The sequence below is a fragment of the Kogia breviceps genome, chromosome 12 (genome assembly GCF_026419965.1).
Source record: "Kogia breviceps isolate mKogBre1 chromosome 12, mKogBre1 haplotype 1, whole genome shotgun sequence".
NCBI lineage: Eukaryota > Metazoa > Chordata > Mammalia > Artiodactyla > Physeteridae > Kogia > Kogia breviceps.
The window spans coordinates 82782740-82794281 of NC_081321.1; the positions used below are offsets into that span (position 1 = coordinate 82782740).

Sequence of the window (11542 nt, forward strand, 5' to 3'; positions counted from 1 at the left end):
TACTGAAAAACAAATCCACCTGTAAGTGGACCCGTGCAGCTCAAACCTGCTTTGTTCAAGGATCAACTGTAAATAGAGCTGATAAATAGTTAAATTAGGAAAAAATGTCTGCATTAAAAGTAGCTTGCAGCTAACAACGGGTTTGGGGATGCAGAGACCTGGGTTTAAGGGCCCTAGAAATCTAAATGGCTTTTCTGACATTGTTTTTAGCTGAACGCAAATGCCTAGCTTTGTATCAGAATATAATACTCGCCAATCATATTAATTGCTTCTTATCTCTGAGTTCTTTTCAAATAAAGTGTTTACCGCATTCAAATCAACAGTAAGATTAATTAATCTTGCAGCTGTTTTATATTCTGATTTTCTGCCACTTTGACCTGAAAGAGAAGGTATGTTTATTCCAGAAAGGTTTTCTCAAAATTCTCTCTGAATGGAGGTAGGAAAAAAAAACAACCAGCCAATGTGCCAGATTAGGAAAAATATATTTTTAAAAAATTCTGTTTTCAAGTTCTTTGCACAAAATAGAGAATTAAAAATCAAGACCAAGGAAAATAAAAATATGCATAAACAAAACCTACAGCCCCCTGCTGTAATTTCAGAGCTCAAATTGGTAATTAATTAAACAACTATTTATTGAATGCCTACTATGTGCCAGACACTTTGCCAGCTCAGGGAAGATAGTGGTAAACAAGGCAGATGGATAACCAGCCGTAAAGAACCTATATGTTGGCTTTCACCTCTACGTATCTATGTAATTAACATATATGATTTAATCTAATTCTTACAACAATTCTATAAGACTGATTATCCCAGTTTATAGGTGAAGAAGCTGAGGTTCAGAACGTTGAAATCCTTTGTCCAGGTTTGCATCTCAGTTAAGCTGCCAGGTCCGAGGTCTGTCTGACTCTAAAATGCACCCCTGGGCTATACTGGTAGAACTGGTTCCCAGTGCCTGATGCCTCCTCTTTCAAAGCCTTATTCCTCCTCTGCCTTCCCCCTCCTTCTTCCCACTCATTCTTGTGTCCTGATAAGCAGATTAATAGCGAGGTGTTGGTGATTTATTATTTTACCACTCCTAGCAGAGTTATCTACAGATAGAAGACCTCAAAGAGAGGGGCGTGCTTAGAAGTGGCGGCAACAGCAGAAGTAGGACTGGTATTGGTAATCATGATAGTAACCAGAGCCTAGCTGTTTGCTAAGAGCTCTCGCATACATATTTCCCCTGAGTCTCATCTCACAGAATCCTTATGAGTTAGGTAGTAACATTACCCCCAAATTAGAGATGAGGAAACAAAGTCCTAAAACATGACTTGTTTAAGAGGTAGGAATAAGATTCGAATCCAGATTTACAGACTCCAAATCCAGTATGTATGTAAAAGTGTTTTGAAACTTGCAGAGGATTCTGCCAATGTTTGCGTAAATCTTTCTTATCAAAGAAGAGCCCTTTCCATTATGCCATGTGGCTACTAAGGCAGACCTACATATGGTGGCCTTTTGGGAGAGAGTTGAGAGCTAGGAGGGAGGATATGATGAGGCACAGTTTGCTGCTAAGCACACTCTATGTGATCATGTGACTGTTTACTCTGAAGAAATGTGATCCAGGCTTCGGGCTTTTCAGGATTGCCCCAAACACCATTATTTTGGGCTTCTAAGCCTCGAAGGCACAGGGGCCATAATCCTCCCCATGGTAGTCATTGCTAATCAATCCTAGCATGTTTTTCTGTTATGTGCAGACACAGCCTGACAATCCTGAACCCAGTCCTTCCAGTAAAGGTATCCATTGGTTACATGTAGAGGAAATAGATGGATGAGAGTTGGGGAAAGCTAGTATTTTCCAAAATGTGTTTGGAATTCTGTTCTTGAGTCTGACTGTGGGGTGTTTGGCTTCACTGTAGGTTTTAACGTCAACCACTTGGACATTGCGCCCCGCTATGCCAGCATACTCATGGGGGTCTCAAACGGAGTGGGAACCCTCTCTGGAATGGTCTGTCCCCTCATTGTGGGCGCGATGACCAAGCACAAGGTAATGCTTTCCTCTGGGGCTGTGGGTTACAGTATCAGGGGACTGAAGGGCTGCACAAACTCTCAAGGCCCTACCCCAGTCTGTGTAAACGTTTATATCCTTCACTTGGCTGAGTCACTTGAACTTTTTTTTTAAAAAAATTTCTTCTTCTTCTTTTAAAAAATTATTGTTTATTGATGGCAACAGGGCTGACTGATGTTTGGGTCTATGTTTCTTAAATTGAGAAATAAAAGGGGTGTGTGTGGAGGGGAGGTGTTAATACCATAGACTGCTTAGAGATACAAAGAAGAAACTGAGGTAATTAACTTAGGGTAAATAAATTACCTGATTGCTTTATAATCATAAGTAATTAAACCTTACAGCCCCTTTCCATTTAGCATGTTCCAGCATGAAAATATTAGTGCAGTTATACTTCTTTATTATGGAGAAAATAAACAAGACATTAATGACCCTTCCTAAGAACCTAAGCGGGTGTGGCACAAAGTCGTTACTGAATATTTGTGTATTTAGACTAGGGTGGGTGGCACAGGAAGATCCCAGATCCATCCAGAGTTCAGCCACAGGCCACATGGTTTCTTAATCTCTGTCTTTGAAAGGGTTTTAGATGCTGCTTTCTGCAAATAAACATTTTTTGATACTATGGAGTTTTTCCCCAACTATTTTTTGTTGTTGCATTGCCTATGGCAAATATGACTTCAGAAATTCTCCCGGCTTCTTGGAGAGGAAAGTGTGGGATAACTTTTCTTATCTTTTGATAGAAAAGGACGGTGGTCTTTGGGGATTTTATAGGCAGAGGATCCATGCTTTGTCTGTTCATGAGATGAAAGGATTGGTAATATGATCATTAAATCTCAGATACTATCTGCCCCTAACTTTAAACACAAATTCCCGTTATTTTTGATACAGTATATTTTCATAGAAAATATGATTATAATTAAGCTATTGACAGTCTAATACTGAGCATTTTCATGGCTCAAATTGTCATGTATCCAAAGCAAGCAAGAGGGAGACCTCTGATATTTACAATGGTGGGTTCCTGACGCACGTTTAATTTAACCTATTATGTGAGTGGAAACCTCACTTGTATATTTAGAAGAGCTGTGAAGTGGTGCAGCAAGGAATTTACAGGATGTTTATTTTGTTAATATTTTTCTAAATTAAAAAATGCATATTCATTGTAGTCTTAACTTTCATTTTGTAAACACTTCAATTCCATTTGGGTCCTGGGCATGCTTCTGCCACGTGTCTTCCTGAGAAGCACAGCATTTGCCTTTGGGGTGACCAAGTGCTTTTGTCCCAGTGGAGGCCTCCAGAAGATACTGTTAATCTCTGTTTTTGGTTAAAATATTAATTGGTACCGTGTTTCCTTGTTTAGACCCGTGAGGAATGGCAGAATGTGTTTCTCATAGCTGCCCTGGTGCACTACAGTGGCGTGATCTTCTATGGGGTCTTTGCTTCTGGGGAGAAACAGGAGTGGGCTGACCCCGAGAACCTTTCTGAGGAGAAGTGTGGAATCATTGACAGAGATGAATTAGCCGAGGAGATAGAACTCAACCCTGAGAGCTTCACAAGTCCCCAAAAGAAGATGTCATATGGAGCCACCGCCCAGAATTGTGAAGTCCAAAGGAAGGAATGGAGAGGACAGAGAGAAGTGACTCTTGATGAGGAAGAGCTGACATCCTACCAGAATGAAGAGGGAAACTTCTCAGATACATCCTAATGTCTGAGGGGGCACTTCTGGTTCCTCCTCACTTTAGAACAAGAAAGTATCCATACGTATTGCTTTCTATTGCCAGAGGGTCAACTCTAGGGACACTGGATGTGGGAGAACGGGGAGAGGAGGTTTACTTAGCAATAGGGGAAAGATAGATATTATCTTGCAATGACAACCTGCTCTACGTTGATAAAATGGGTGGCTATAATTTTTTTGATTGGCAGTTGACCCTCCTCTCTAAGAACTAAACGTATTCAGGAAAGAATGACTAGAAAAATAAGAAAGACAATACCATGGTTTTCAAAGAAAAATGGAAGGAAATGGGGATATTTGGCCTGGAGGAGAGAAAACAATAGTTGCTACTACATTTCTGAGAGCAGCCACGCAGAGGAGGGTTTCCTATTCCTAATAAAGGCCACGGCTTACAAAGGCCCTGTATTGTGCCAGGTACTTTATAACATTCTCATTTAATCTCCACACCCCTATGACATACATTTTTTATCCCCATTTTACAACTAAGGCAACGAAAGCAACAGGAGAATGACTTGCCCAAGGTCATCCTGCCAGGGACAGTGCTGAGATTGGTGGAGTCCAAAATAGGTGGCAGTTTTGGAGAAGAAGGTTTCACTTCAGATTAGAGAAGCCATTTTTAATAATGAAAACTGAAAATGGAGTGGGTTGTCATGTGGATAATTCCCTATTTTGGCAGGCATGGGGGAGAGAAAACATTTGGGTTGATGTGGCAGAGAGCATTCAAATATTGTGTGAGAGACTGGATTCAAAGACGTTTAGGGTCCTAGGTGGTCTGAAGAGCCAAATGATTCTGTGAATCCATAGTTTTTCTAAATAATAAGGGTCACAAACTGTATGAGAGATTCAAATAGGTTAAACAAAGAAAAATAAAAAGCTAAGCAACACAGCAAATTTCCAGGAATCTGATGGTCAGAATGGCTGAGAAGAACGAAATTTCAACCCTTCATAATATCAAGAATGTGGTTAAATAATGTCCCAAATTACTTGTAAATCTTTAAGACGTTTACTAATTTAAGAAGTTGGTTCATGCATTTTATTAGATAAAATTCTCTTAGAAGAGCCCTCTGTTTTAAAAAATGTATGTCTTTAGCCATTTCTGCTGGTGATATTAAGAAATTTGATCAAATTATACAAAATTATGATTGAAGTATTCCTAATGACTCAACTTGGAATGACATTCAGTGAAACCACAATAATACAGCATTTGTTAAATGATGAAATACTAGAATGTAAACATCTGGGACAACTAGACCCATAGTGTTGAAAAATTAATCTTTGCATAAGGCAATAACATGGATACTCTCTAAATATATTTTAAAAGTTAATGATATTTTAAAACTTAATGTTGGCATGTAAAAGGTTGTTTGCAAATAAAATTATTATTATTATTATTTTTGCGGTACGCGGGCCTCTCACTGTTGTGGCCTCTCCTGTTGCAGAGCACAGGCTCTGGACGCGCAGGCTCAGCGGCCATGGCTCATGGGCCCAGCCGCTCCACGGCCTGTGGGGTCCTCCCGGACCGGGGCACGAACCCATGTCCCCTGCATCGGCAGGTGGACTCTCAACAACTGCGCCACCAGGGAAGCCCTGTTCATTGTTTTTGAAAATTTTATTTCTACTTCAGAGGAAAAATATAATATTGCAGGAAAAATTATAGATTTACTTGTAGTTTGTTATTGTAAAGTGATTTTTTTCTCCTAATTTCTCTCATATATATATATATATATATATATATATATATATCAGCAGAATTGTAGTGTATTTTCTAAAAAGAATAATTTTGAAAAAAAAGCCTGATTTTCCATTAAATAGTATTATTTATGTCATCAGTATATCATTTATGTTATATATCTTTAAATCTCTTTAATGAGTGAATCCATGTAAGTTCCTTTGAACAGTTCCTGTCATGTAGAAAATGCTCAATAAACATTAGTTATCATCATCATTATTATCTTTTAACCTTTTTGGGAACTTTGCAGTTGAAAAGAAAGCATGCCATGTCATTTTCACCCATTAGTCACAGGATTTATCGTGAAAGTTGTGCTGTTTTCTAAGTAAAAAAAAAAAAAAATTGAGAAATTTATGGTAGTCAGTGTTTTGTTTTTTCTTCTGTTAATGAAGTCAAATAACTATTTTAAAAACTCATGGTAGTCCTTAAGGTAATGTTGTAGATTGTGACACAAAGTTGTATTTATTCCATATTTGACGTCAGGGTCATATGTAGAAATTCCACATTTCAATAAATCAAAGCACTTTTGACAGGGTGCCTTTCACTTGCCCTTATAGTATTAAAAAAATGGGGTCCATGGTGTTAAAGACTAGAAAACACATTATTTTGTTGTGATGGGTTTCGTGAAGGTTGCAATGAACAGATAATTACATTTGAACATCAGGCAGATGTACTTTGCAAGTTATTGTACATTTGGCTGCAAATATCCATTCGTACATCAGCTCTTGGAGGCAAACCATGGATTCTAGCAAGAAGGGAAGGAAGCCTGAGGATGCTGGATTCTTGAGTCAAGAAAGTTTCATCCTTTTCAAAGAATAAAAAAAAAAGGAACGGGAACATGTTTTGGAACATGAACATAACAAGAAAAATAGTAATTATTCAAGAAATAATGATACGTTTTTTACCCCTGCCTGGATGTTAAATTCAACAGGTAAAAATTGGAATCTACTATTTCTAATTCACACTGACTCCTTCTGAGCCCAACAAACCTAGCCTTCCTTCTCTGTTTCTTATCTCAGTTAATCACATCACCCTTTTGCTGGAGCTAGAAATCTTGGAGTCACCTCTGACTTTAAAAAGTCGTCCTTTCTCTTCCCTGCCAAGTCCGTTTAATTTTATTTTCAGTCTGGGGCTCAATGTCTTACACCAGTTTTGGAAATTCTTCAGCCATTCTCTCTTATTATACTGCTTTTCTCCCTTCTATCTCTATGCTTTTCCTGAGCGTCCAGTTAAATGGACGCTGGACTGTGGGTAGGACTTTGACCATCTCCTCTGTATTTTCCAGCCTTTTGCCTCTGCCTTTGTTATTCTGCAGATCTTCTGACTCACTTTTTAAGTTCTTTATTTCTCTCTTTAGCAAGGTTTAGTCTGGTAAAAATCCATCCATTGTTTGCTTAATTTCAGTGATTGTAGTTTTAGTTCTAGGACTTTTAGTGGTTCTTTTTCAATTCTGCTATGTCTTTAAAAAAATATTTCCAGTTCTCTGCTGAGATTTTCAATCCTGTGTTTTATTTCCTGGAACGCAAGAAGGTAATTTAAAGTCTGATCAGTGTCAATATCTGGAGACCATATAATTCCGTATCTATTTCCTACTGGTTTTTCTGATTCTTATTCACATTATCTCAGTCTGTGCCTGGCTTTCTTTGATTGTATCCAAAATCATATTTGAAGATTTGTTTGTAGAAATGATTTTAGGCTTAAAAAATGTGGTTTTTTTTCCTCTCCAGAAATGATTTTTGTTTGATTTTTCCAGGAACCTGAAGGCATTAGCATTCTGGGATCTCTTTAATCCAATTGAAAGGGCTGAGATATTCTGGGCCACCCAGATATCTGGGAGATCTGAACTAAGTTGTAGGGAGCCAGTCATGTATGGAAGGGATATTTGGAACCCTTCCAGGAGAAACCACGAAGATATATATCTTTATTAGAATTGATAGTCATTAGAATACAATAGATTCTGGCCTGATTCAAACTTGGCATTAATAGCCACATGGACCAATCTGAAGGGCTAGGGAAGCTGAACTTTTCTTTGCATTTCATTTATTACTGGGTCCTGGGCCTTATGCTAAGTCCTGTCCATGCATATCTCATTTAATTTTCATGGGAACTCAATGAGGAAAGTTAAACTATTTATTCCCAAGTATTTATTAATAAATAAATGGTGTTTAAGAGCAGAAGTTAAACTCAAGACTCTAATGGCTGTATTTTAATCTTAATTCTTTTTAAAAAATTGAAGTATATTAATTTACAATATTATATTAATCAACTCAATTAAATATTAATCTTAATTCTTTTAAATCTGTTCTCCACCTCTTTTCCTGGCTGCAGTAAATTCCAGACAATGGTAATTCTCAAAGTCAGGAGAATGTCCCAGGAATTTCAGTAAGGTGTGAGCGAACTGATGGCAGAGGTCTGGCAGTTTAGTTCAGACCCCAGTACAGGGAGAGGTGAAAAACCCGATGAACAGCTGAGATCCCTCTTTTCTCCAACGGCTGGCCTGGAGTAAGATGTAAGAACCAGGGGCCTCTATATTTTCCCTGGCTACCCAGATAGTAAGATAGGAAGGCTGAACCCAGTGCTTATTGTGTATGTGTGTGTTGGGGAGTTACAGGGGTGTTGCCAGAGGACTGAATCTCTCCGAGGCATCCCAGGGATGGAAACACAAACACTGTCCAGAATCTCAGTATATGCCCTGCACAGAATAGATGCTCAATGGATATATTCTTCAAAATCTGATGTGTTTCAGGAAGATTACGCTGGAGGTGATGCTCAGGCTGGCTGATTAAACATGGCAGATTAATGTAGGTAGTTACCTACTTTCTAAGATAATAATAAAGGAATGAAAGAGCCCATAAACTCTCCAGTACAAAGAGAAAGGAGGAGAAAATCACATTTAGGAAGCTGAATGAGGATACCTGAGCCTTAACTGACTTCAGCAGAACCAAGTGAAAAAAGAAGGAAGGTGTTTTGTGTTACTATCCCTGGGGAAGCTGCAAAATTGAAGGCACCAGGGCCAGGTACCTCTGGAGGACAGAGTGAGTGGATAGAATGACATTTGAGGAGGGGGTGGCTGAAAACACAAGGACTGGCTGAAAGTTAAAATTGCCTGATTTAGCAACCCTACTGAAAGTGCATGCAAGGAGCAGTTAAAACTCCAGAGCTCAACCAAGAAACTGCCCCTCCCCACACCTAGTGGAAAACAGGAGCTATATTTTCTGGACAGGGCATCTCTGGAGTCAAGAACACCTGTCATAGCTGAATATAAGCTCCAAAAAGTAGAGATTTTAGTCTGTTTTTTTCACTGATGAATCTCAAGTATCTAGAACAGTGTCTGGTACTTAATAGTCACCTGGTAAATATTTGTCAAATGAATGAATGAATGAACCTCATTAAACAAAGAGAAATTCATTAAAAGTTTGCATACTGCACACTGAAAACATTCAGCCACCTTCATGGGCCAAGCTTCCACAATGCTGGAAGTCAAGCTCTTATCGTCTAGGCAGGAGACTGAAGGATTCATAGGATGAGGGATGGGAACTCACTTTCTAAGAGAAAGGCTTACAGCCATTGACATGTAGGGGTTTCCCCATCAAAATAATTAGATCCCTGCCCAATCACTTCCTGTGGAGGCCACCCACCAAGCCATACCAATGGGAATAAAAATTCCATCATTCATTCATTCATTCAGCCATTCTACAATTATTTAGCATCTATGATGAGCACTTCAATTATTGAGCACCTATAATGGTCCAGGCACCAGGGATAGAAAATAAATGAACAAAATAAGTCTCTGCTCTCATAGAGCTTACAATCCAGAGGACAGACACAGAAAATAAGCAGGTTGATGAGTAAGTTCAGTATATAGTATGTCGGAGGGTGTTAAGTGCTAAAGACAAGCATAGAACAGGGTAAGGGGATAGGAAGTGTGGGGCTTGAGGTGTTATATTGAGTGTTCAGGGATGCAGTGGGCTTTGAGCAGAGATGTCAAGGCAGTGAGGGAGCAAGTCAGGAGCCTATTTGGGCAAAGTGTTCCAGGAATTTAAAAAAAGCAAGTACAAAGTCCATGAAGTGGGAACACACTTGGCATATTTAAAGAACACAAGTCTTGGGCTTCCCTGGTGGTGCAGTGGTTGAGAGTCCGCCTGCCAATGCAGGGGATACGGGTTTGTGCCCCGGTCCGGGAAGATCCCACATGCCGCGGAGTGGCTGGGCCCGTGAGCCATGGCCGCTGAGCCTGTGCGTCCGGAGCCTGTGCTCCGCAACGGGAGAGGCCGCAACAGTGAGAGGCCCGCGTACCACAAAAAAAAAAAAAAAAAAAAAAGAACACAAGTCTTTTAGAAGTGGTCAGGTTCTGGACATATTTTGAAGAAAGATGGAACATTTGCTGAGAGGCAGAAGACTACGGAGGATCAGGATTGGTGGGGGAAGGAATCAAGAACCAGCAAGTTTGGACATGTTTGATTTTGGAATTTTATTTGCCTATTGATAGCTAAGTGACGATATCAGGTGGACACTGGAATGCAGTCTGGGATTCGGGGCAGAAGTCAGAGCTGGAGCTGTTCATTTGTGAGTCATCGTCTCATTACACGGATGGTAGTTAAAGCCACGAGACTAGATGAGATCATCAAGATTTGAACATGATTGAGCCCTGGGAGCACTCCAGCACAGAGATATCAGGAAGATGAGAAGGAGTCAGCAGAAGAGATGGAAAAGTGAGGTGGCAGGGTAGGGAAAGGGGACCCATAGAGGATGGCATCCTGTGGCCAAGTGAAGAAAGAATGGCTCAGAGGAGGGGTGATCATTAGGTTAAGGTTAAGATATGATCAGTTGTGTCAAAGCGTCAGCTAGATCAAGTAAGATGAAGACTGAGAACGGACCATTGGATTTGGCAGCATGAGTAGACAGCCAGAGATTGCTGAGAGTTCAGGAAAGTTTCCAACACCAAAGACAGAGCTCATCACAGGCAGGGAGGAAGGTACTTGGAAGAAACCCAGTATCACAGGGAGGTGAACAAAACTTAATCTGAAAGAGAAGAAAAGATATTGCATGCATGACACAAAAATAGAATTCTATTTTTTTAAAAAGGAAGAAATAGGGCATTCCCTGGTGGTCCAGTGGTTAGGTCTCTGCACTTTCACTGTCATTGCCTGGGTTCAACCCCTGGTTGGGAACTAAGATCCCACAGGCCGTGCAGTGTGGCCAAAAAAATAAAAATGAAAAAAAATGAAAAAGGAAGAAACATCCAGAGAAGTAGACTGGGCTAGATAGAGAGAATCTTGAGTCTGGGAGGTCAGTTAGGAGACTATAATAAGTTAGAAATGAGGGCCAAGGACAGGATTGGAGCTCAAAATGGGGAAGAAAGGGTAATTAGAGAAAACTTTAAAAAATATTTTTTCTAAAAAATGTAGTATATGCTCCCTTGTAGAAAATTTCAAAATAGAGAAAAATTTATTTATGGGAATAAAAATTAATATTGCAGCACATTTAACTACTCAACATTTCAGCACATGTGCCTCCAGTCTTTCCACATATATATTTTTGAACAACATGGGATCATACTGTAATATGTAGTTTTACGTCCTTCTTTTTGCAGTTAACCTCATATAATAAATTCCTATGTTTTAAGTATTCTTTGGGAGCTTAATTTTAAAATAATTACTGAGATATAATTTACATAAAGTAAATTAAAAAGTAATTTAACTTAAAAGTAAAAGTAAAAAGCACAAATCTTAGGTTTATAAATCAATTGATTTTTGCTTGTGTGTGCATATAGTTGCATACCTCTCCCTAATGGTAACCAGTATTCTGATTTCTATTATGTGGATTAACTTGGCCCATTTTTGAGCTTCATACAAATGGAATCATACAGAACAAACACTTTTGAATCCTACTTCTTTCCCTGAGTATAATATTTTAAAAATTGGCCTTTGCTATTGTGTTTATCCCTAGTTCCTTTTTTTATTGGTATGTAATATTATGTTGTATGGCTGTATCAGAATGTGTTCTCCTATTTATGGCCATTGGATTGTTTCCAATTTGGGGG

At 39.2% G+C, this 11542-nt stretch overlaps 1 protein-coding gene across 2 annotated transcripts in view; it reads left to right on the forward strand.

Moving 5' to 3' along the window:
* The window catches only part of SLC17A8 (solute carrier family 17 member 8), a 48092-nt gene extending 44349 nt beyond the window's left edge, over positions 1–3743 (forward strand). For both annotated transcript variants that reach the window (XM_059081964.2, XM_059081965.2), the window contains 2 exons: positions 1896–2023; positions 3399–3743. In XM_059081964.2, coding sequence (XP_058937947.1) covers positions 1896–2023; positions 3399–3743 — 473 coding nt within the window. The remainder of the gene's footprint in view (positions 1–1895; positions 2024–3398) is intronic.
* Positions 3744–11542: the final 7799 nt, after the last annotated feature.